Here is a 26,655-nt window from a genome sequence, read left to right on the forward strand (position 1 = left end):
AAACAGAGAGAGCCCATCCTAGCTGACAACAGCTGGTTTGAGCAGGAGTGCCCTCGGAGGGACAACCACCCAGGACAGGGGATCCCCTCTTCTGGGCGCCACCTCCGCAGACAGGTTTAAAACCTCCCCCTCGGGCTCAGCACCTCCCTCGTCGCCTTCGGCACGGCGCAGCCTTCCCAGAGCGCTCAGCCCCAACACAGACGCCGCCGAAAGTCCGAAGTGAAAAAGCGGCGAGTCCGCCAGGCCGAGCGGGCCCAAGGCTCGTCTTCCTCCCACGGAGAAGAGCGGCGCATGGGGGTGGCACAGCGCCGACAGGGGCAGCGTCGTCCCCAAACCGCCCAGCAGGGCCGCGGCCGCCCCCGGGTGGATGAGCCGAGTCCCCCCTGCCAAGGGGAGGTCAGCCGTCCCCTGGTTGCCAAGAGGACCCGACTTTGGGGAGGCACCGTGCTCCTGGCTAACGAAGTGCCCGTGGGCTTTGATGTGCTTGCGTAGCGAGCTGGGGTCTGTGTAGCGCTTCAGGCAGCCGGCCATCTTGCAGCAGTAGGGCTTGTCCACATAGTGCGTGCGGGTGTGCTTGAAGCGGTCGCTGGAGTTGGAGTAACGCTTGCTGCAGCCCTCATACGGGCAGATGTAGGGTTTCTCTCCTGGACAGTGGAGAATATGAAAAAAATGAGATTGTGGACACACCACTGCAGAGTGTACCCCACCTTTCCCCCCAAATCAGACGAAAGGTGGGCTGTAAGCCTCTTTCTTGCAAAACAATCTTTTAATTGTCCACAATTTTAAACGTTGTGTTTGACATGTGTTCCTGATTGTATTATGAGTGTGTTGGGCAAGATTGGTATATGTATGCAATTTATTTCATAAAACCCTGACTGTGAATGGCTTGATAGACCATGACTTCTCGGCCATGTTGATTGTGTGCTAATTGTGTGTGAAAGTGATAATCTGATTTCCTACTGTATTTCATTTTTTCATTTCATTTTTTCCATGTTATATGTAGTGCGCTTTCAACACTTATTAACATGGATGGTCAGTCTAAATGTATGATGGCAGAGCATCCAAATGCGTCAGTGTAATGGCAGTACGATGGAGGTACCGTAATTACACTGCTCATCAAATTAAAAAAAAAAAATTCAAATCAGAGATACAAGTAAACTTTTCTATATTCTTTTTTTTTTTGGTGCTGATTTTGAATCTGCCCTGTTTCTTTTCACTAGCACATCAGGTTTGTAGAATGATTATAATAATTAACTATATAGTATATTCAGTAATATATTTGAATTGAGAATTAGATACAGCTACAGGTGGAATTTTTTTCTGAAATGTGTGTGTATATATATATATATGTATATATATATATATATATATATATATATATATATATATATATATATATATATATATATATATATATATATATATATATATATATATATATATATATATATATATATATATATAGCGTAGCGCATTTCACAATATAGCTACATTATGATTTGCGCTGGATTAGCCTTTTTACTACTTGCGGAGCTCACCTGTATGTGAGCGGGTGTGGATCTTCAAGTTCTCCAGACGGGAGAAACTCTTGCTGCAGGTGGGACAATGATGTGGCTTCTCATTGGTGTGTGTGCGGATGTGGATCAGCATTTTATACCTGGAACAAAAAAATACATGTAACCTAACGTGACTTGTCTTGAGGCAGAATAGTGTACCTGCGAGTTGACATACACACACACGCACACGCACACACACTGAATGAACACAGAAGGGGCGTGTGCACCTGGCATTGAAGCCCCGTCCGTTGCGAGCGCAGCCCTGCCACTTGCAGCAGTACCCAGAATCCTTTTCGGGTTTGACGTGGGCGTCGTTGATGTGGTCCACCAAGTCCTGCAATGTCTCAAACAGCAGGTGGCACTGCAGGACACACAAATCGAGTCAGATCCAATTGATTCCAAATATCACATGTTCGCCTAGTGCCTGGGGCCAAAACTTAGGGTATATTTAGGGTTTATATGGTGAAAGTAGGCAATTCTGAACTTTCTTTTTCTTTTGTTTTCTGCATATATTTAATTACGAAATAGATTACATGATTATAAAATAGATTTACCTTCATCCATCGGCATTCGAGCTGAGCGTCCAATGAGAGCTCAGGTGAGACTTGCTTGTCCCTTGTCTGACCACTGTAAAGTGAAGGCGGGAAGCTGTACCCCACCGGTGGGCTCGTGATGGGCAAATAAAACGGATAGCGCTGAGGTGACGCGTCACCCTCCACCCTTCGATGAAGTGGTGCTTCCTGCGATGTACATACAAAACAATGACTGATTAAAATGGTTAAAATGGATATCTTATGGACAATATGATTATTTTTAACTAATTCACTGCCAGACATTTTTAGACCCTCTTTAACCCTAACGTTTAAAAAAAAAAATTGGAAAAAATATATAGATAAATTCCTGGGATTGAATGCCTCGACTGTGAAAAGGCAAATAAAAATGTCATTGGCAGTGAATGAGTTAATAGCATGTATACAAATGGCTAAAGGTGGGAATTTTACAAAATTTTGCTGGTCCATCATCCGTCAGCAACCTGGGTACACGTCCTTCAGTCGTCAGTCATTTTTCGTGACAAATTGAAATGTAATCGTCATTCAGTCCGTAAATTAAGTTCGTCAGAAGTCCGTTGGTCCGTCAGAAAAAAAATGTCACAAAAACGGGCGTCCGCCAGTGACAGATGACAATTGCACTGATGGATGAAAACCCACTTCCGTCATTCATCAATCCGTCTTTTTTAAAAGGTGTCCTGTTATTCGTCACTCGTCAGCAAAACATGCTTCTGTCAATGACGGACTGACAGACTGGTCCATCAGTCTGACGGAATGCCCACCTCTGCAAATGGACCCCACACCACGTTTCTCCCATGACTTGGCAGCTAGGCTGGGCGACTATCCAAAGCCACGGAAATTAGAGGGCCTACCTCTGTAGAAATGGTTACATCTCGACTTAAGCCTCTTGCATTAGGTTAAAGCACACCTAATATAAAACTAGTCTCTTGCCCTCCCACACCCACTGGCCTTTGGATTTTTGGCCTGTTTTACTGCCACTCCCCCCTCGCCTTCTGCTTCTACCTGGAAGGATTTTGCATCGACCGACCGCGATAGGACCTGAAGAGAATCACTTCCCTAGAGACGATTAGCGGCGGCGCTACATTTGAGCAAATGGACTTGAATGCTGTTTAATGCAATGAAAATCAAATTCAAGGGAAAATCTCCACTATTTCTAATGAAATAGGAACATCGCAAAGGCAACTTGTGGTGACTTCAACTCAGGCAGTAATCTGGACTCACCCGTGCGAAAGGGTGTGGCCGAGGGCTGCCGCTGCTCCTGCTGCTGTGGGGGGACTCCAGAGGCGAGGGAGGGGATGAGGTGGAGGGGGACGAGGGAGAAGGGGAAAGGGAGGAGGCGTGTCTGGAGGAAGGCGACAGGCTGAGGTCCATGGCTGGTGGAGTGAAGCAGGATCCAGGTCGCTCGTGACATGGGGACTGGGAGTCTAGAATGGGGGACATACTGAAAGTCAGGAGGAGGAGGAGGATGTCTGTTTAGGTTTAGCATAAACATTTACATGGCCTCTTTTTAAAGAACTGTTCACTATACCAAACTGCTGCTGGTTACGAAGTGCCTTGCCACCATACAAATTCCCCAAATAAGATTATATCCTATTAACGTCATGATTTTTTACTTTTAATTTTACTTCATTTTGTAATGATATTTATTTTATTGTATTTTGTGTGTGTGAGTGCATGCATATCTGTGTGTATGGCCCAAATACTCACGAGTAAGCACTTTTGGTAGCTCCCTACTGTTTGTTTCTCTATTTTGGTTAGTGGGGTACATATTTACCAAGACAAAGCTTAGGCTGTCACATTAGTGATTTCTGCTGAGGTTTCTTTATATTAGTCAGCATCAGCTCATCTTATGATACATACTCACAATTACAAACCTATGGGGGAGTAGCTGGGAGGGACAATGCATTTCTATTTGAGAACACAACACACTGAGAGACCACTGAGCGAGTCCAGCAGATTAGGTTACTGGCAAAGAACAGAGAATCCACTTATGACGTGATTGCATTAGGAGGGTAATGTTGCCAATTTGCGCAGCGTGGCATCACGCGTCAACGAGGACAATAACGCTTGACCAGAAGTGGCCCAAGGTATAAGCCAATATGCACCTGTTTAGGGCCCAGCAACCACTAGGGGGCCCTAAGAGCAATTAATGGTCAACAGAGGCTATACATAAACACACACAACAAATAAAATAATGCTACACAACACATTATTGAAACCAAAGATAATAAACTGGACGACACATACTTTATAGGAGGTCAATGAGTGATTTAAAAAAATCGGTATTATTGGCAACAATAGAGGGCCCGAAAATCTACTTTGGCTTAGGACCCCCATGACGCTTCTGGCTTACCTGGGGAGGAAGGCGGTGACGGGAAGGTGGTGTAAATCAGACGCGGTCGTGGGTGGACGCCTAGCGGTGCGCAGATGGATGACGAGCTCCGCTTTCCCAGTCGGAGGGGACAATGCGTCCGCCCTGAGGGAAGCTTCAGGTCCAGCGGCTCGTCCGAGCACAACATGGTGTTTAGTGCCTGCAGCCCAGCTGTGAAAGAAGAGAAGCATATTAGAACAGCTGAACTTTATAAGAACAGAAGCACCTTTAATGGTAGTAGGTGCATGTTGGCTCCCACTTAAAATGCATTTGAATGTGACTGGTTAATTCTGATCACAGCAACAGCCCCAGTGACAGGAGAGTGTGCACACTTGTGCAAACACATTATTTTAGTTGTTGTAGAGGTTATGAAGGTTATTTAAACAAAATTTTCTTGGTCTCATTTTGAGGATCATAAAAACTTGGCATTTAAACAAGGGCGTGTAGACGTTTTACATCCACATCGGTACAAAGTGTGTGTGTGAAATGCGCTATATAAATAAAATTGTATTGTATTGTATATACTCACACACTATACAGTGCGTGTACATGTATATTTATATATATATGTATCTTGATACATGGGGTGCAATACATTTAGAGGACGGTTTAAAGTGGAACAATTTGATTCGCTTAGAGTCGGTAGGATTCGATTCAATAAGGCACGGCTTAGTTTGAGAGGATGTGATTTTCTTGTGGAAAATAGACAATCATTCTACAGTATGAATAAACTTGGCAGTACTGTAAATGTGGCATATGCTTCAAAGACTTGAGATAAGTGTATTTGTAGCTTATCAACACATAAAAGCTCTCCAAAGGCCAAAACACTCAAGGCAATTAAATTCAAAGAAACAATACATCAGCAAAATCAAACCGATGTATACAAATTTATAACTTTTTGATGTTTGTGGCCGGTTCAAGCTATATGAGACCGACTCAATTGTTCGCGTCCCAATGCACTCGCATCTTTTACATCCAAACCGATTTTCTGATTCGGTTTTCGTTACACCCTGTTAGGTATTTTGGAGGTACTGCAAATCATCACAGCGTTCTAAGTGCGTTCTAACCATTCCTGTGCTGCTGGGACTGACTAAGGCTACTAAATGGTAGTTTTCCATCCTAGGTCATGTGATACTCTGGAAGAGTAAGAGCGAAAAAGCAGCTCCGTGACTCAAGCGCAGGAATTCTCGTTGGGGCCGAGTGACTCAAAAGGCAGTTATGCGCTTCACGGGACACTCCAGGGGGTGGGGGTAATCTGCAGGAGATGAACGAAACGGAACGTGTGAGGAAATGCGCAACAGCTGCACGCATAGTTGGGACAACACACGCTTTATTTACACATTTGGTCCAGAAATGAAGCATATACAGGCTGTAAACAGAGTGTTCACAACTCTGGTGTATGTGTTTTGATGGTTCCTGCGAAGGAGGACAAGCTATAAAGCCAGTGGACTCGTCACAACAAAAACAGTGGTGGGCCTTAGCAGTGTTTCCACTTTTTCTTTGGCTTTATGAGTCAATTTATGTGATACTTATTCCAAAATACTGACAGTAGACTGAAAAAAATGTGGAGCTCAATCTACTTAGAAAATGTAAGGCAACTAATTGCATCAATTTATCAAGTAATTATAAAAATATATATTCTTTGTTAATAAGACAACTTAAGTTTTTAATACTGCATTTCTGGAATATGAGTTAAGCAGCAAAACCCAACCATGTTTAGCCATCTCAGAGGTGTGGCCATTTTGTCACTTCTGTAGATTGAAAATGACATCACAGTTGCTCAGGACTCAGGTAACGACTAATCAGGGTTTACCTTTTTTCTGAAACTGAGCCATGATTGGTCGTTATCTGATCCCTTAGCAAATGTGATGTCATTTTCAGTCGACAGCAAGTGACAAAATGGCCGCCCCCTAAGATGACTGAAAAGGGGTGGATTTCGCTGCTTAACTCATATTCCACAAATGAAATATTAACCAGAATGCCATGTTTCGACTACTGGGGCTGCATAGAACATTTTCTTGTAAAAAGAAAAGTTTGGGGTTGACCTCTGCTTTAAAAAAATATGACTTTAATCTTATAATAATATTCAAACTTTTTCTAGTAATATTGTGACATTTTCCTTAAGAAAAGACAGCCTTAATTACGTTTTTCTTAATTAAAGAATATATATACATTATATATTGTGTTGTCAAGCGATTAAACTTTTTACTAGATTAATCGCAAATTTCCCCTAATTGATCGCGATTAATCACATTTTTCAACTACAATTTTTTACGAAGTTTGGAAGCGATATTTACTTAAGTAAAATCTTGGAATTAATTTGGAAAAAAATAAAAGTATATTCCAATTCAAGAACTGTTCTAATAGATTTTTTTGATCATTGAATACAGTTCTTTTCCTGTAAAATACAACAGTTGAACGATGCACCAAAGATGTACAACTAATATGGTATTTGAATTTGGCTGTGCAAAGTGTGCAAATTATTTTGGATTTGTCCAATGAGCAGTCAAGCAACTTTTTAAAGTAAAACTACGTAAAAGTTTGTCTTTGTGACAGTGACTCTCCTCTAAATTTGGCCGCACAGTGAGCAGAGGTCATCCGCCCCAGCTCCGGACCGGACCGGACATATTTGGGGAAAAAAAAGGTGCTCGATTAAGTAAGGGCAGCAGTGGATTTTAGTCCGGCCGACTAATCGGCCCTCATGCGTGTGACATGGTCATAAAGCAGCCAATCTTGACCTACTCGGTGATATGCATATGTTAACATGGCAGGGAGGTCATTGTTTGTTGTGAGGTGCTCACTCATGGTTTCATAAAGTATAATGCATGTGTTTAGAATTGTGGCAAATTCATATATTTTGTGTCATGGTACTTTTTAGATATGAATTGAATGAATAAAACACCAACGTCAGTCTGCAAAGTGTGTCAGTGACAATCACTCTGATTGGCTGCCAGCCAGGAAGTCCATCCCCATTCAAAGTGGTGCACGGGAGTGACATGTATTTTAAATATCTTTAATAAATGCCAATTACCATAGCAAAGAAAAATTACATTTTCGAGGCGATAGTTTGTTAGCATCATGCAGCAATACAGCTAATACAGCTGTAGTCTCTACAAACTGGCGGTCATTAGTGCAATTGTGCAGTCCTGCACCTGAGCTCGTATCGTGCAATACCCAATATTCCCCACTACTGTAATACCGTGCAATACTCAATATTCCCCACTACTGTTAGTCTAGTTTTATTTTTATCCAATGCTGTTCCTTACATTTCACTACAGCACTGCAGCACTGTCACTTAGAGTATTTTTTCCTCTGTACTATGTACAGGCCGAAATGAGTGTTCCTCATATTTTTTATGTAGATGTAGGTTGGTGTGTATACACGTGTGTATATACACATGTTACTGCGTATATCTACATAGGTTTGATTCTAAATGTTTGCCGTCAATGTTATACATTAATGGCCACATTATGCCGCCGCCCCTGTGTGACCTATATCTTTGCTACTGTAACAATGAAAATTTCCCCACTGTGGGATCAATAAAGGCATTCTTATTCTTATTCTTATTCTTAAAAGCAATACAACTTTATTTATATAGCACATTTCACAGCAGCTGAAACTGTAACAAAGAACTTTACATTAATTACAATAATACAACAACAAAGACGGCTAAACACAACCCAAATTCAAACGACTATTTTTGGGCTAAATTTGGACCACCTTGAACACAGTTATTAACAACTATTTTTGGATTAAATTTGAACCACATTGGACGGGCTATAACACAACCAAGTTTTCAACTACTATTTTTGGACTAAATTTGGACCACATTGGATGGGCTAAACACAACCCAGTTTTAAACGACTATTTTTGGACTAAATTTGGACACATTTGGATGACCCAAACACAGCACAATTTTCAACGACTATTTCTGGGCTAAATCAAGTCTAAGACAGACCGACTAGATTTAGCCCAAAATCCAACGTCCAGAAAACATCTGGTGCTGGGTGGGATATCTTCCTGAAATTTTCAAATGACAACTAGAAACGTATTGCATCATATGCTCTTGAATTAAGCCGTAACATATTCAATCAAATTGTAATCCCACTGAATCGTACTAGATCTAATCGTTCCACTTTAAAATGAGCCATTCTTGGATCCTATCACACCCCATGTGTGGAGATATGTATTGAATAATCTATTAAAGTGATTATTTCTATTTCCGTTATTACCTTTGGCAGGTTGACCAGTATTCCACCACTGTATCCTTCAATCTATGCATCTATCTGCCTATCTAGCAACTAATCTATCTCTAGATGTGGGTGGACATTTTCCTGTTTGGACTCTCTTTCCCCTCCAAACTTGGTATCGCTACAAATAATCCTTCCCGCCATCACAGGCGGGATCCCTCAGCATTATGCGAGGCAGAGGCTAAACCGCAGTGAAGTCAGTCTGACGGCCGTCCACATGGCCACACTGGTTTCACATTCCACTGTAAACTCACTGACTTCTGTCTCGTCTCGTCTCTCTCTCTCTGTCTCTCTCATGCGCACACATACACTGCTATTTGGAGTTATTGTGGAAGCACGCACATGCGAGACCATATGTACGCAGGCACGCACACTGAGGGCCTGAAATCACAGCGGCAGACTCGTAACCCCACATGAGCCCCCCCCTACACTGGCGTAACACCACTACCAGCATGCAACCTCCTGCAGCTCCTTCACCACTTTTCCCTCAATGACCTTATGTTTGTGGCAGTATGCCCAGACCCTCTTATGGATCCCTCGCCTGCCTACAAAAACACCCGCTCACGCACATACATACTGTATGGTGGAGATTCTAAACACATGTCGGAGACCAGGGACTTTTCATTCGGGGTTAGTTAACGTACGCGCACGCACACACACACACACACAAACACTGCACATGCATACAATTACACTGAGGCACGCCTATGAGTCCACACATTACGTACATATACTGTACATACACACATGCAAAGACTGGATGACCCTTCTGCTAGTGGTGGGAAGTAACAAAGTAGAAATACTTAGGGGGTTTAGGGTTTTAATACTGCTAGCAAGATTTGCATGTAGTTTCACTTCACAAATTTTTCACTAACTAGTGGAATTTCCGCAATAGTTTCAGCAACTCCTAAAGCCAAAGCTAGCAGGTCAGCGCCAGGCTGCAGGGTTGTGCAAGCTATCCGTGTGCCTTGGCACTCATGCCTTCTGTCTCTGATTGGTTGTTTCTCCTCGGTTGTGGTGGTGTCTTTAAAGGGTAGTCAAGTCGAACATTTTCTTTACAATGGTATGTGCCATTTTTAGCCATCTCAGGGAGCGGCCATTTTGTCACTTCTGTCGACTGAAAATGACATCACGAATGCTCAAGGCTCAGGTAACGACCAATCACGGCTCAGCTTCAAAAAACATTTCAGCTGTGATTGGTTGTTACCTGAGCAACCGTGATGTTATTTTCAGTCGATAGAAGTGACAAAATGGCCGCCCCCACAGATGGCTAATAACGGGTGGATTAACTTTTATTCCACAAATGCAATATTTATCAGAATGCCTTGTTTCAACTAGTGGGCCTGCATAGAACATATTCTTGAAAAAAATATGTTTGGGTTGACTTCCCCTCTAAGTAAAGCAGTAAAGCTATTCAGTCATCTGTAGTTCTCCTTTAGTACAGATGCCACCCCTGCCCCTCTGTGGAGTGTGTGTGTTTGTCCGTGCTACATACATACATATACACATAAAGGAAACCTTCCATGGCGCCCTGATGTGGCCTCTTCCTCGCCCTCTATTTACTCTCTCTCTCTCTCTCTCTCTCTCTCTATCTCTATCTCTCTCTCTCTCTCTCTCTCTCTCTCTCTCTCTCTCTCTCTCTCTCTCTCTCTCTCTCTCTCTCTCTCTCTCTACTTCCCTCCATCTCACTTCTTCCTGTGGTTTTCCTCTCTCAGTCCTCCAGCAGAGCATACCTCGCCTACTCTCTTTCTGTCCGCCTCGACAACATTTTCTTTTCCCTTATTTTTAATTTTCAACTTCCTTTGACTTTGTTGTTTTTGTCGAGGTGGAAGGGAGGAGTCAAAAAAGACGCTCCATCACTCAAATGAGGGAAGGATGTCGGCTCTTAATTTTGTGGGGGGTCGCCGCCTTGATTGACCAGACTCTTAGTCCTTATGGCACAGGTCTTAAATAGATTTTGGAATTTTGAAGTCTATATATTGGCGCCATCGGTTACGCCGTATGCACCCTTCGTAAATAGAGATCGGATACCCTATAGCATTTTTTTCATCAGTGGGAGTGTGGGGCTAGGGGATTGGGGTTGCATAGTTTGAAGAAGATTTTGAAACTTAATTTCGATGTATTGCTGCCATATGATTTTCTTTATCATTTGATGGACCTTCATCAATGATCGTCAGCGATGTCCCTCCCCCCCAAGTTGAATGCCCGGGGCCCCTGCCTGTCGGACCCCCGTCTTTGCACGCCACTGTCAGCTATCTTTATTTTTCATTTAAACTCATGCTATACATGTCATGTCATCTTCCAAACCGCTTATCCTATACAGGGTCGCGGGGAGTTGCTGGAGCCTATCCCAGCCGTCAATGGGCGAAGGCAGACTACACCCCGAACTGGTCGCCAGCCAGTCGCAGGGCACACATAGACACTGTCACTGAGCGGGAATCGATCCCACGCTGCCCGCACACAACTCAGGCGTGTGTACCACTACACTATCAGCGGACTTCATGCTATACATCTATATTGGAATTAGACCTCTTTAAAAAATAATTTCCAAAAGAGGATCCCTGCCTGGTTTTGCAAAACTCAATTGAAGATGACAGGAGGCTTGTTTTTGAGACTGTGCTCTGTCCCTGGGAAAACATCTAGCACTGACTAAAACTGTAACCGGTGCTCACATCAGCTTGGGTCATGTGTGTGTGTGTGTGTGTGTGTGTGTGTGTGTGTGTGTGTGTGGGGGTGTGTGCGTGTGGGGGTGTGTGTGGGTGTGCGTCTGTGTGTGTGTGCGTGGGTGTGCATGTGTGTGCATGCGTCTGTGTTTGAGTCAAAAAAAACAAAAAAACAAGAAGATGGTGGAGTTAGTCATAGAGAAAGGGATTTCAAGGACTTGGATGAAAGCTTAAAACATAGAGAATTCAGTGTTTCCCCCGACCACAGCAACAACAACAGATGTGGATGGTACAATTTGGAATGGTAAAGCCCAATCTCTCTGTTTGTGTGTGGGTGTGGGTGGGTGGGTGTGTGTCGGAGGGTAGAGGATGGGGGTGTTTGCGTGTGCATGTGTGTGCATGCACTTCCAACGCAGGATGACAATAGCTGTGTCAATGGTATGACATCATTGCATGGGAACAAATTTTAAACTCCCAATGAATGTACCGTACCTGCACCCTTCACAATTTTTTGACAATGTAAACATGCACTATTTATAAAACTGATCTATAATGCTTTGTAGACATAGTCCTAATGATACACGAATGCTCTACTGTATACTTAAACTGTATAAGGTCTACAGGTCCACAAATACCGCTGTTGTAATTCCAGTAGCAGTCGTATAAACGAAAAGTACCTGATAACCGCAAACCATGGGTCAAGCATTTAATGATTCAATTTGTTTGCAAATACATGAAGATTAAGATCCCAGAATGTAGTTGTAATTTTTTGCAGAAACAGACTGCTTGCATTGGGGCCAACCGGGGGCAGTAATGCACTACATCCTTGTTTGAGGTTACTGCCACCTACAAGGCTGGAATGGAACAGCATTTTCTTTGCGGATGTACCTTCTTCACCTGATTGGCCACTACTGTCCCTTCACATGACCCCAACGCAAGTGGACTGTATTGATAGTGTTGGAATACAGTTGTATTCAGAGCTATATTCAGATCCTTACCAAAACATAATAACCGCTTGCTTGGCACATGTGCCACACTAGCAACCTACAAGGTTTTGTTCAAAATGTACGTATGTGTACTTTGTGCATAATCCAACAAACAGATGTATTGCGGTTCACCCACCACGGCTGTACTACATTGCAGTTTTTGTCATGTGCAGTATCTACAGTACTTGTTGATGGTGGAAATCGCAGCTACATTGCTGAAATCACATTTTCACATTTTTATTTTATTCTATTTTTTACAATATATTATACCTTGAGGTACAGGTGATCCAACTTGCTAGTTTTTCGAAATACCAGCCGTTGTTTTTTTTTGGGGGGGGGGGGTCGGGTAGGGGGTGCGGGGCGGGGGTTAATTGACTTGCAAGCACAGTATGGTGGCAGTGAGCTCAACTCACTTCACAATAAAGCAGATAGTGAAAATTATTTTTAAAAAGAGGCTTCAGAATTCCCAATGGATTGCTACGTGTTACATCCTGAAGGCGGAGAGTGATGCAACTTTGGCGAAGCAGCCTGCAATGAGCTCCAGTCGGGGCCTTCATCGCTTTGGGTGGGGGGTTTCAGTGAAGGAGGGGTGGGTGCAACCATTCCCCAAAAAGGGAGATGATGATGTTTTTTGGAAAGCGCATATCGTTTCACTAATTTTGGGACTAGCTGCATTGAGGTGATACCAAACAACAGCACGTACAACAGCAAGCGTGAAGTGTTGTATTTTAAGGAGGTTACCTATGAGAACTCCTGTTCCAAGTAGCTAATTTCAAATCAGATTGGTTAAAGATACAGCTCCATTGCTAATACAGTGGAACCTTGATTTAACAGACTAATTATGGTAACGTGTCGTCCGTTAGAGACGATTGTAGAAGAGACAAAATGGCCTCCCCCAGAGATGGCTAAAAACGGGTGGATTTTGATGCTTAACTTATCTTCCAGAAACACAGTATTAATCAGAATGCTGTGTTTGCTAGTGGGCCTGCATAGAATATATTCTTAAAAAATATGTTTGGGTTGCCTTCCGCTTTAAAAGCAAGCAATACGTTACAAAATTATTGCTTTGTAGTTTTTGGTGGCCTAAAAGCCCCAATACAGCACAAAACTGTTGTGACTAAATATTTTTAAAAACTTGAAAATCGGTAGCTACAACACGCTCCTTTTGAGCCGATCGCCTATGACGATGCTAAGCTCATGTCATGCTTTACATTGCATCTGACTGCACAGATGCCCCCGCCAACATGGCCGCCACGATGGCACAGGTATGTAACGACAGCGGCCCAATCTGAAACTACAACACCTAGACCCATCGCTGTCTGTTGATTGCACCACAGCACCGTTTACTGGCACTGTGGCCAACTGCGGCCAATTCTGAAACTAACAGACTTTGACAGCTAGTAAAACAAAGAGGCATTTTGAGAGGACTGGACATGATTTTCTGTCCATTAAATCTGGAGTCCTTGTGTTCTGGGTCAGTTAATTTGACGTTCCACTGTATAGTCTTAGTCTCATGAATTAATACAATTTTATGGAACTAATACCAGTTTTCAGGATGTTTAACGAAGGGCAGGAATTCTTATTTAATCAGTCTTCACGTCCTCTGTAGACTGAAGTCTTTTGTCTGAAGATTTTAATTTGGATTTTGCGCAGTCTTTATGGTTGATCTTTGTCGTTGTTTTCTAAGAGGCTTTTCATTGAAAGTTGTCATAGCAATCATAGTTACCGCCTAATTTGGGCCTGAGCAGCAGGCAGTTGAGCACCACTCTTGGAATCGCATCTTGGTGAAAATGTAAATGTATTTTTGGAGTCTTTAATGTGTCTATAGGCTTTTGGTTTCCTCCTAAACTACCTGCATTCCTCTATTCCCGCTGAATACTGTGACACTTTGACCCTGTCATTGCAGTACTCTGCATGAACCGTGCTGAGGCAAAACACATTTCCTCGATTAGTCAGGTCCACAGAAAAAGCAAAGCATTATAAATGGTGGTTTTGTGGAACAGCTCAATGAGGAAGAAAGAAGTCATACATTCCTTCAATGATTTTTTTTTAACAAATAGAATTTGATTTCATCTCTTAAAGTCGCAAGGGAAAAAAACATTAAAACTCATCTGTAATTATGGGTCAGGACCTTAGTTCAAATTGGCTTTAGATATAGCCCTGGAGCCACACTACCACTACCATGGGATTATGGATTGTTTATTTGACTACTGGAGAAGGAATGGGTAACTGATACACATCATAACTATATAAATTGCAAAACTGTGTCAAAGATTTATAAAGTATTTGGCGACATTTTGGATGGATTGAGTCTTGCTGCTGTAGTGGTACAGTGTGTGGCACAACTGACATGACCTGAAACCGGATCACGGTGTCAACATGGAGTGGTCTGCCTCACTCTCCCCTTTGGATTTGTCTTCATCAACTGTTCAAACTCCAGCGGTGCCTTTTGCGGGAAAACCAATGAGTTTTTTTATTCAAAATTGGTTTGGATTTAGATTTACTTTATATTTGTCCTAAACGTATCGGTATCGTAACGGCATTGGCAAGGCGCCTCGAATTGAAAAATGTTCTATTCAAGAGCGGCATCACCGTGACGTGCCTCCAATAGGAAAGGATCTGGTGGAGTGATTTAGTGTGATTTTTGAAGAATTATTTACATCGGTATAAAGACAATGGAGGAAACCCTAATAAATGCGGTGTCCTTGTCCGTCAATCAGGGCGGGGTCCGACAATGTTTATGAATATGGTTGGAGGGTCGGCAAAAAAGGGTCAAGTGCCCAGCTCTGCACCTGTTATAGTTTACAATTTATTATAACAGGCGAAGGTAGGCTACAAAGAAATTTAGTTAGGAATATTTTACCATAGACATGCTATTGTACTTTGCAGTAGGCACATTTCACTTAATTTTCTTTTATTCAGTGGGAAATGATCCCAAACTGTGGAAATTCTCTGTCATTGACGTACTCTTTCCTCCCGGCTCGCACTTATTGCTACATGACTCTGTAGTAACAATCCGTGTGGAAAAATAATCATCGCAAAATCCTGTGATATATATTAAAAAAAAAAAAATAATCTGTCAATGCATTGAAGCTGCCCGATTATAGAGTGAGAGATGATTGTGTTGTGCAAAAAATAAATAAATAAGTAAATTCATTAATAAAATTCTCATTGTCAATCAAGGAAATGTAGTCAAATGCCCATCCTTATTACGTGCCCTAAAACTGTGTTTTGTACCAAGCTATACTTTTGCTTGGTGGACACAAGTCTCGCCTTTGTTGAGTCTTGTTTTCACTCCAATTTAACCACATTCGATTTTCGAATTAACACTTGTTTTCTGCCCTTCCACTTTCGAGCGTCCTCTGTTCTCCACCCCCTCCCGCCCCCCATGCTTTTAACCTCCACTCGCCATCCCCCTGCGCACCGCCACCATCCCGCCACTTGGCAGCGAGACAAGGTCAACACACAGAGAACGTTCTCCCCTCTCTGCTTTCCCTCCCTGTAATTCCTCATCAGCAGCAGAGCAACAGATCCCCTCCAAACACCCACCCCTCACTCCCCGACTTCCCTCTATCCTTTCATCCCCGCTGCCTTTGGAGGAGCGAGCGGAAAGACTAAAGATGGAGAGGAGGATAAAGAAGTGTCGAAGGTAGAGAGAAAAAAGCTTGATGCAGGGGAGGCAGAGGAGGTCAAGAGCGGTCTGAGCAGCAGAAAACGATCTCGCTTGCTTTCCACCTTTTTTGTTTAGTTCTTTTGTCGTACGGACTCAAAAAAAAAAAAAAAAAAAAGACACTGCAGCGCCTCACATTCCTGAGAGCCGAGCAGATTCACCCAATTTGTTTCCACTCCGAGAGTACATGCCAGTAAATAATAACCAATCCCAGCTGTAGTGTCGGCTCTAGGTCTTTTTATCCTGCGGGGAATCAAAGAGAGAAACAAGCAAAATGCCTCCATCAAATAACCGCCTAACAAAGCGAGAAGATTCGACAAATCACACGTTTTAATATGAACAGACAGCAGTTAGCAGGGCATTAATAATTTCTTATAAAATGGATTCATGTACATTGCAGATGTGGATTCCCAATTCTGATTTAATGCTTGTTGCAAATTTCCCCATTGTGGGACTAAGGAAGGCTATCTTATCCTTCCCATTTTTTATCTCTTTCATTATACATTTCGTGTGACACATATCATATACGAATGTGTTTACAGTAAGTAGTGACAACAGATCAGTCAACAATACAGTGAAGTTGTGGTTTGGCAAATTTGAAGATTCTCTGGCTTAATTCTTTGGAACCCATCCTCCGTTATTCACCATAAAAATTCAAACGGAATAAAAACATTGTAGACCCAATTTAAATAATCCCTAGGCATGTTTTTATAACACTTACTGTATGATGGCACTTTCTTAAGGTCACAACTTTAAATAATACAAACACTTTCAACAACTTTTGATATATTGAGAGAGAGCAAGAAGAACAATGGACCAGACTAAAATATTGTCTGTTTTTAATTAATCATTTTTCCCAAACCAACAAATTTATCTTCTCACTACAACACATAAACAATCATGTCTAAAAATGTACATTACATAACAAACTTACAGCCGTTGCTTTCTGTAGGCATAAAATGCAGGACGATAGAGGATAGCAAACATTCAATATTCCCTCCCAACTCTTGTCAGCAAAAATGTGGCTGATTTTGAAACACTGACGGTTTTGTGTTATTCTTTCAAATTTACATATTATTGTGTCCTGCTACCTGGTGGCCAAAAATGAAATAAAGGACAAAATAAAAATAAAGGACAAAATAAAGGACAAAATTGAGTTATAACTGTACAAAAAAAAAAACGGAATCCGCGATAGGGGTGGGCGTATGTCCTGTCACAATTTGCCTTTTTTCCTTAACATTTAGGACAGAGTTTAGAAAAGCGCTATATAAGTGACAGCCCATTTAGCATTTACTGTAATTAGCATGTTATTTAGGCTAGCAGCTAATACTATTGATGAGCCTCATGTGAAGGTGTTTTGTTTGTGGTGAATAATTTACCTACTGAATACATTTGTTTATGCAACCTGTGCTCATGACTGCGTATGTGCTAGGTGCATGGTGTTCAAGCTTTGCTGCTTGTTTTTTGTCCGGGCCGTCTGTTTTTTCAGATCACACAATGCAGTAAATCAAGGCAAACGGAACACTAGTCCCCGTTCTAAATGATTTTCGCCATCTTGTGACATCTATAGGCAATTACAAAATCTTTTTAGGACTGTGTCCATTATTCACAGATTTTCGCAATTCACAACCAGGCTCCATCCCGAACCTCGCGAATATACACGTATTAAACTCTACATGAAATTTAGTTGGCCTTTGTTGACTTTTCCCACCATTGATTTAAATTAGGGAAACTTGCCAATACTTGCCTATTTGTGGTTCGCTATTCATTATTCAAGATTTTTTCCAGTGTAACCTATTTTCAGTTTTTCTGCATATTATGGTTTATTAAGTTTAGTTTGGGTTGTTAGTGGATATTCATGTTTTTGCACTGCTGAATGGCATTTATTTTCAAGGGTAATGTAAGATGAGGTTGAAATTATTGTAAAGTACTTTGGGTTACAGTTTGTGGTGTATTTTCATTTCAAACTATTCATTTATGGGTTTTATTGTAGGGGGGGTGTCAATTACTTTCTCTTTTTTGCTATTCGCATCAGTGCTCTGTCCCGAGCTTTTATATTACTTATTTAATGATGGAGACACATCTAATGTATCATATTTACATAACGTTTAATTATCTGTGCTTTCATTGTTAGTTAAATTTAGATTTACAGTTGTCGTTTTTAATGTTTATTTTTGTTGTTTGGGCTGACAAAGGCTATAGTATAACTGATACATCAGATTTTAATACACATTTGGAAGAGGCTTGATTCCATACATTTTTTTTCTCATTATGCTGCCATGACACATATCCCAACTGTGCCCCTTGAGAGCAAAAAAATGGAATTGAGTCACTTGAACCATGCAGTGTAAAACCAGCTTTAATGGCTTCAATCAGGTCTCAAAGCCCAAACCACTTTTTATATTCCTATGATGAAAATGCTTGGTGGATGAAGGTCAAGGTGGGTTCCGCATAACGAGGAAAACGGCAGACTAATTTCAGTCTGTAATAACAGAGAACTGAAGGAGAGTTAAGAGAAGAGGAAGCGGACACTTAAAGCAAACAATGAAGGGGAAAATGTTTTCACCAGGTAAAGTTGATACATTTATTGGCATACAGCCGTGCCTTGACATACGAGTGACCCAGAGTTTTTCAAGATACGAGTCATCATTCCGCTGATTGTTTGCTTTGACTTGCAAGCCCCAACTCCAAAAGAGAGGCTTTTAACTGTTTAATGCCACTCTCACTTGAAGTTTACTGTCAAACTAAACATAAAACAAAGAGAAATATCGTGCAACATCGTACAAATCGTGGAACAACACGTTTATCCAGATAATATAACAAGATTCCTAGGCATATACCCTTTATCTTCTATAAATAAAATACTACTATTACATCAACTTACTGAGTAGTAGTACTGTAGAACAAGTAGGAGTTTATTCTTTTTCGTTTGTTTCTGCATGACTGTATAATACAGTATCAGAAAGAGCAGAACAATAAATTGACACGCCTCGCTATTCTTTTGCAAGTGAACTTTTGGCCCTGATTTACTTCCAAAAAATTTTAAATACCAAGAAAAAATAGAGACATTTAACAATCGAAAAATATTTACAGATTACATCACTCATCAAACTGAGAATAATATAGCGATGTAATTAACTACTACCACTCCTCTTCACAAGAAATGAGAAACAAGTTGTTCGGTTTCATTCACAGATTCCTTAACTGACATTGTTGGGTAAAATTTTGTTGGTCCATAAGACCTTAATCATACATTCAGGAATTTTGTATCCCATAGAGCTACTTTATGTTGTTGTGATACTCTGTTATACCTTCTGCTGGCTGTCTTCCGTTGCTGTTATTTAGTCTATTAGAGCACTTGAAATTCGTGAAGTTGACAATAGCCAGAAACATAGGGGGCATAAGGATGGCAATACCTTAAAGAGGACATATTATTTTTAAAAAATACTTTTGCCTTGGCACACACCGCAATAGAGGAGGTGCGAATGTGCAGTAGCTTATTTAATTGAGATAGGACCGCGCATAAAACAGGCTCATTTCAGCAAAGGTTGAAAAAAAAATATATACACATATATAACAAAAAGCTTACCGAACAGCCGAAACAAAGCAGGTTTTTATAGTACAAAATTGCAGCCTTTACGATTTGAAAATTGCATTCTACCACATTGCGATATCAATTTGAATTTGATAATTGTTCAGCTCTTCTACACAAACTAAAATACATGTCTTGGCCCTTCTTCACAAAACTAGTCCCTACAGTCACAAACATGAAAACTGAAACAGGAAAAATACTTGTTTTTTTTCAGTGCCAAAGCTCTGTGATGATGATGTAGTAGTAGAAGACACATCTGGGTGGGAGGCAGACACCAAACTGAAGCGTCAACATCATCACAGATGCCATAAAAATGCAGAATGAAAAAAATGGTATGAGCAACAAGGCTGTGGTCCCGCTCTGATCCATCTGGTGTGACATTTCATCCTTGTTTACCATCAAGACCATTTTATTTTCTTTCTCACGTTCCACTCACTCGCTTTGACAGGTCCTCCTTGAGGAGACCAATTTTTTTTTTCCTATTTCCTCAAACGCAGCCCTGGAAGAAAGCAACAGGCAGGCAGCGAGGGGACGGGAGGGGGAGAGAATGAGAGTGATGGAGGGGAGGTCGAAGGAGGGTGGTGGGGGTTGTGTCGGGTGGGGTTTGTGGAATTTTCTCTATGTTTGGTTTGGAAGAGAAGACCCCGGCTCTGCACTCTCATGAGGATAATGGAAAAGAGGGGAGAAGAAAAGGAGGGTTATGGTTGTGTGTGCATATGTGTAATTTTATGTGTGTGAGGACCCTCACAGGTGGTCGCGCTTTGTGTGCGCACGTGCGTGTGTGTGTTTGCCGAATTGTGCAAGCATGATGGCACAGCTATGCGCGCCTGAAAAGCATGTGAGCACATGTGTCTGCTTATTTGCAGATGTTGGCACCGCGGCGCATGCAAGCTTTCAGTCAGGAGACGGGGAGACGAGGTGAATAAGACATTCCTGGGATGAATGGATGCAGGGAGCCAGCGGTTGGTTTGTGGTCGCATACTAAGAGGAGAAAAATGAATGTCTGGTGCAGGGCTGCACCCAGAAACAATACCGCAGCCAAGCAGGGAGCCAAGCAAAAGCACGAGGACTAGCGTTGCATGTGGAGGAGAACCAGGGGAGGCCCGCTCTAGTGCTCCACCGCCTCCCACCCTTCTCCCCTCCCATGGAGGACCAGCTCACTCCTGCCCCTGCTGCTGGGGCAAGCGGTGCTTTTATGGCTGCTCTGAACCCACTGAACTTATCATGTGCAAACAGCGGGCCAGTGATAGTCAACAGCCAGCAACACAGTGAGGGGAGTTGAGGAGGAGGAAGGAGTTGGGAGGGCAACATCACTGCAATCTCCTCCTCCTGTATTTAAACTGAAATTCAACTTTTGATTGTTTTTGTTTACTTCTTGCACTTAAAGGACAGTTGGGTCAAAAGTAATCCAAATTAGGTGAAAAAGAGAATGACCCTACTTTTTGGGTTATTCATTTGACCCAACTTTTTGGCTTGAATGAATAACCCAAACCCATAAGCCCAAAGCATGCAACTGATTACAGCGTGAAGTAAATAACCTAAAAAGTTGGGTCGGTCCCTTGGGTGTGGGTTACATCCATTACTTAGTGTTGCTTCTTAATTTAGTTCTCAAAGTGCGATTGTAGCTTTGTGTGGTTTTGTGCTAACTGTTATGTGGCCCATTGAAGTGTAAAGTGAATTCATACATTCTAAAAACAGTTGGGTCAAAAATAACCCCTAAATGGGTCAAAAAGTGACTGACCCAACTTTTTGGCTTATTAATTTGATCCAACTTTTTGGGTTGAATAAATAAGAATTCATCCAAAAAGTTGGGTCAGTCCCTTTTTTTTACCCATTTTGGATTATTTCTGACCCAACTGTTTTTAGAGAGTATGAATTTACTTAACACTTTAATGGTTGACATCACAGTTAGAACAAACCCACCCAAAGCTACAATCGCATCTCTAGTGTTGCTTCTTAGCTCAGTTCTCAAAGGGAGATTCTAGCTTCGTATAAAGCTTCGCTTGTAAAGTTAATGTTACTTATCTTATGACCACCATTTTCTAAGAAGAAGAATCAACTTTCCCTTGTTAGGGGGTTGCTATGCACATCAAGCCACTCTCATGATATGGTTGGCAGTTTTCACACCAGATGGCCTTCCTTTCCGCTACCACGATGATCAGAGGATAACCTGAGCTTTGCTACTAGAGAGGCTTCACAGGTTGCCTTCCTTCAACTGGCTGGCAAGTGTATGCGCAACAGCGGGTTGGGTCTCGCTGGCAATTGTCTGCAAAGCAGAGCCAGGAGTGTGGGAAAAACAAGTGGGCTCCCGTTAAGACAGTGAAAGAATTTTAAACTCATGGAGGGCACACTTCATACACTATATTGTGTGTATGTGGGGCACGGATACATCACTAAATATAAACACAAATGCTGTTATATAACTAACAGTGGGACACATTTACAGAAATAGACAGCTCACAAAAAATGTAGGCTACTGTACTCATCTGTTTAATTTCACACTTTGATGGGTAGGTAGGATCTTCAGAGCCACAACTATTTGTATTGAAGCCTATTTCCATAATGTGCTCCCTTAACTTCTTCATCTTAGTAAGACATATCGGGCAATTGTACACTTTCAACTTTATGTGAGCAGTTAGAGGGAGACCTTTTACAGTTCCCAGTGCACAACGCAACGTCCATGAAGGCATGCTTGGGTGAGTATGATGTGCAAGAACTTCACCTCAACCCTCATTAAATACCACTTGAGAGAAATAGAACAGAGACAGGCTCTCATTCAGGTCCAATATCAGGGATCTGACCGGCTAAATGTAATAGAAAAACAACATTTTGCAAATCATAGGAAAGCGGGTGAGCTCAACAGTAAAGGACTGGATGGCCATTGAGGACAACTGGATAAAGGGCCTTCACTTCAAAATAATGTGGTGCCTTGATATATGAGTGACTCAATGTACTAATATTTGAAGATACCAGCCGTTGTTTGACAGATTTTTTTTTTTTTGCTTAGCCTTGGGAGCACAGACTTGTCATATGAGCACTGTATGTGGCAGTGAATTCGACACATTTTACAAACAGCAACTGTTTGGTAAATAGTGATTAATCCATCAAAAAAGAGACTTCATGGTGTTTAATGCCACTCCCAGTTGTAATTTACTGTCAAACTAAACAAAACAAAGAGAATTACACCTTGTTTGCCTAATAACTGAACCTGCTAGCTTCATGGTAGTGCTAATTAGCTCTGTGTTGTGATGCTTTAACCCATTAAGTAACGGATTGAGAGCTCATACTCTTCATCCTCTGGGTAGATCCTTTAATATTAGTTCCGTACTGATGAGCTAAAAGAGGAGTTGGGATGTTTATAAGTAGCGACACCAAAGTACTGTAAGTCTAGGATAGTCTGGATAATGTTGTCATTGTCATGCTCCTTAATCAAGAGATGCCTTTGTGAATGTAAGTGGGTGCAAAGTGCAAAAAATCATTGAATATTCTTTAACCCATTAAGGCCTAAAGCGCCTGGCTCACCATCTCCCCAAAACCTAAGGGCGACTATATAATCATCCTCTTAAACCTGAGATTCTCCCAGAAATTGTGTGTGAAACACAACATCAAAGCCAAAATGTAAGAAGAACTGAACTGAGTTTTATTGGACAGCACAGATTAGCATTAGCTAACAGCATTAGCTTCCACTAAGCGGCATTTACTCAATTGCTCTGTGAACTTATTTGCAGGGAGGTATTTGATTTGCATATATCCACAGCATGCGCCACATACACTGATCCACACATTAATTAATCAACAACTGAAGTGCTGCCTCCTCGAGGGAAAACAGAGTCCAGTCACCTCTAACTTCACCTCAAGTCGTCATGGTAACAAAATCCTTATTTGCCATTGGTCCCACAGTTTGTGGGGCAGAATGAGGGCTGGCTCGCATTCGTAAGACAAATGAGCTGATTTCAGCGAGACTAAAAAATATGGTGCAAAGTGTTTTGTAATTGTTGATCCCTGGTGTATTTTAATGAAAACGAGTCACAGGCATGTCCTGTTTTGCATTACAGGGGGGAAATTCAAATCCTGTATAGTGCTATATAAAGGCATCACTGCCATTGTCCAAATATTTGTGGACCTAACTGTGTTTGTGAGCAGCTCCTAAGCCCTCCACCCCCCCATCCACCCACCCTGCAGCAGACAGTGTGGGTGGAAAGGGGCTTTTATGCAAGACGCACCCAAGAACAGGAAAAAGACTCGTGTCTGACCTTTTCGAGTCCACAGTATGATGCAACAAACTGCAACCTGCAGCCGTCAACAGCATAGAAAGCCTCACATTACACTACGAAACCAGCGCCATCGTCACCATCACGGCGAAGAAAAATCTGGCAAGGACAGTCAGGATGAAACAGCCCCGCCTCTTGGGGCCCTGGCGGGTCTTGAAACCCGAGTGAGTCGTCTTTGAGGGGAAGCGGCGAGTCAAGGTTGGGGACTGGAGAACTTGCGGGAATTCAGGGTGGAGGTAGGTGTAATTTCCACTCTGCGGGCGGGCGGTGGCGTTATAGGGGTTTTCATCAGGACAGCTAGATGAAAGATGGAGGGGTGGCTTGCTGAATGTTCTGAACTCCTGTTTCCATTCCAGTGCCGTCAGAACAATTCAGAACTCCTGTTTCTATTCCAGTGCCGTCAGAACAATGATACCCGGATAGGGTTGTGCCACAGCAAGGATGTAGTTGGACTTCTCATAGCTGAGCAGTTCTCTTCGGTCGCATCAGATTGCAGTCCATCATCATGAATCAAATCCAATACAGTGCACCCCCACATACTTAGGTTTCGTGGAAAACGCTTATTGGCGGTTTATCAGCGATTTTACAACATTACACCCACTTCCAAACACACATTAATTGCTATGAGCAATTTAGAATCATTCTGTGAATTCAACATGTTTTGGGAATGTGGGAGAAAGCCAGAGTACCCACTGGAAACCCACACAAACACAGGGAGAATGTGCAAACTCCACACAGGAAGTCCAGACTCCAAACCTCAGAACTGTGAGGCAGATGCATTAACCACTAGTCCGCCGCGCTGTTGCTCATCATTGTACATGTCTCTAAAATTGTCACATTTACTATTCCATTACAATAGCATGATATCATTTTATTCTAAAAAATCCAGCGTACTACCATGAGTGTAAAATTCTTATTATTCTAAAAAAAAGTTTATTTTTCTAAAACATATTTTCACAAATATTTCTTCATAATGTACATTTTTGTTTTCATTCTTTTAACAATTTTGTACTTTTAATATGTAATGTAATATTTTGACAATAATATATTTAAAATATCAAAAGTAACTTATTTTGAATAATTATACAAATAATTGAAATAAGAGATGATATCATAAAGAATTATTTTAATAGATTTTTTTTTCTTTTAGGAAATATGTAATATATATATTTTAACGTGTAAAAAATGGTTATTTTAAAAAGTAAATAACATGTCCAAAATAACAGTTAAAGGTGGGGAAATTAAGAAAATACAATTTTATATTTTTAGGTAAAATTGGAAATAATAACAATAAAATCACAATTTCCAAAAGTCAGTAAGCATTATAGGAAGGGAAATAATCAATAAAGGGTTTTCAGGTTTTATTTAGATTTCTTTTAATCTTAAAATTATTATTACATTGTTATATGTTTTTAATGTATATAAAATGACAAAAATAAAATGTTTATTGAATACTTCGAAAAAGTCAATAATATTTCAGAAATAATAGTTACAGGTAATGAAATACATTCTTCTGCAGATGTTTTCATATATTATATTTTATTTTAATTGTGCGGGAAAAATACCCCCCAAAAAGCCAATAATATGTTCAAAATAAGTGCTAAACGTGGTGAAATGTTTTTTTTAAAGCCTCGGGAGTGGTTTTGGGTACAAATTAACATGTGAATAAATGAATAGATGCGCTCATGTTATGAAGCAGCATTAGTGACCATTACATGCAAATACAATTATTTCGAGCTGCAGTGATTCCAGAAACCACGCACTAAACTACAGAAATAAAGACAGAAAACTAAGATGTACGGTATTTTATCATTTCACATCAACGTCGTGAGTCTAGTCTGGGCGTTTGGAAGCTTTTTAAAAACAGAAGAAGCCGCTTAGTGTAGCGTGTGAGTGAGCTATTTACCTCTCAAATGTCTTCTATCTAGCAGACAGCCTCCTCTCGTCTCAAGATGATTCCCAGCCTTCCCCTCCAAAAAAAAAATAGCAAAACAGAGCGAAGGCACAAATGACAACAAAATCAAACACGCAGTTTCCACATTTCTCGCAACATCATCGACTGCTTCTTGGCTTGTGTCAAGGGGGGGGGGGTCCTTTAGCCGTGCGGGCTTGTTTAGGGTGCGCAAGTAGTTTTCACTCGAGAAAACCTTGTCGTGGAGCAGAAAGTCGAGAAACGCGATGAGGGAGAGGAGGTAAAACGAAGATTTGCCGGGCGCAGGAGCGACGCTCACTTGCGACGCTGGTCAACTGAGGATCCAGGGGGGCGGTGATGAGGGAAGAAGAGGCTTCCTGGGTGGAGACCTGGGGTTGGGCGAGTAAAGTGGAGGGGAGGGGGGCATGTCAAAACATCTGTCCAGGGGCGTGTGTAGTCATTTGGGGGCCCAAGGCAAACACGGTCAACCCCACCACATCCGTGTGCTGAAAAGATTTGGAATATTAACGTTGCACAAAGACGTGTACATACAATCAGGGTCGGCTCACCCAATGGTACAGATAGGCAGATGCTAAGTGTGTTCTGGACTCTAGGGGGCGCCAAAAATCAGGTGAAAATTCTTCCATCCATCCATCCTCAAATGGAAATTCTTGAACTGTAATTTGAACTTTCAAACTAGTGAATGCTAAAATAAGAAAGAGACAAAAGAAAAATGTTGCTTGGTCTTTCATTAAAATCCTGAAAAAAACTTCAGTGAGTGAATGAGTCAGATATTTACAATAACTTGACATACT

At 41.6% G+C, this 26,655-nt stretch overlaps 1 protein-coding gene across 1 annotated transcript; it reads right to left on the minus strand.

Moving 5' to 3' along the window:
* Positions 1-10: 10 nt before the first annotated feature.
* Positions 11-26,163, minus strand: LOC147146145 (zinc finger protein GLIS2-like). Its single transcript, XM_086033303.1, has 7 exons — positions 25,835-26,163; positions 4,479-4,667; positions 3,347-3,549; positions 2,111-2,296; positions 1,784-1,917; positions 1,539-1,657; positions 11-644 (listed from the first exon to the last, which is right to left on the minus strand). Exons 2-7 carry the CDS (start codon positions 4,642-4,644, stop codon positions 19-21), a joined length of 1,434 nt encoding a protein of 477 aa, XP_085889429.1. The 5' UTR covers positions 4,645-4,667; positions 25,835-26,163; the 3' UTR covers positions 11-18.
* Between the last annotated feature and the right edge of the window lie 492 nt (positions 26,164-26,655).

The sequence above is a fragment of the Filicampus tigris genome, chromosome 6 (genome assembly GCF_054856515.1).
Source record: "Filicampus tigris isolate MCC_2025a chromosome 6, RoL_Ftig_1.0, whole genome shotgun sequence".
NCBI classification, from domain to species: domain Eukaryota; kingdom Metazoa; phylum Chordata; class Actinopteri; order Syngnathiformes; family Syngnathidae; genus Filicampus; species Filicampus tigris.

Coding starts and splice junctions, on each gene's coding strand:
- LOC147146145 (XM_086033303.1), bottom strand. CDS start 4,644: ATGTTGTGCTCGGACGAGCCGCTGGACCTGAAGCTTCCCTCAGGGCGG. Junction 3,550..4,478: donor GTCACCGCCTTCCTCCCCAG/GTAAGCCAGAAG, acceptor CCCCCATTCTAG/ACTCCCAGTCCCCATGTCAC. Junction 2,297..3,346: donor GGCCACACCCTTTCGCACGG/GTGAGTCCAGAT, acceptor TGTACATCGCAG/GAAGCACCACTTCATCGAAG.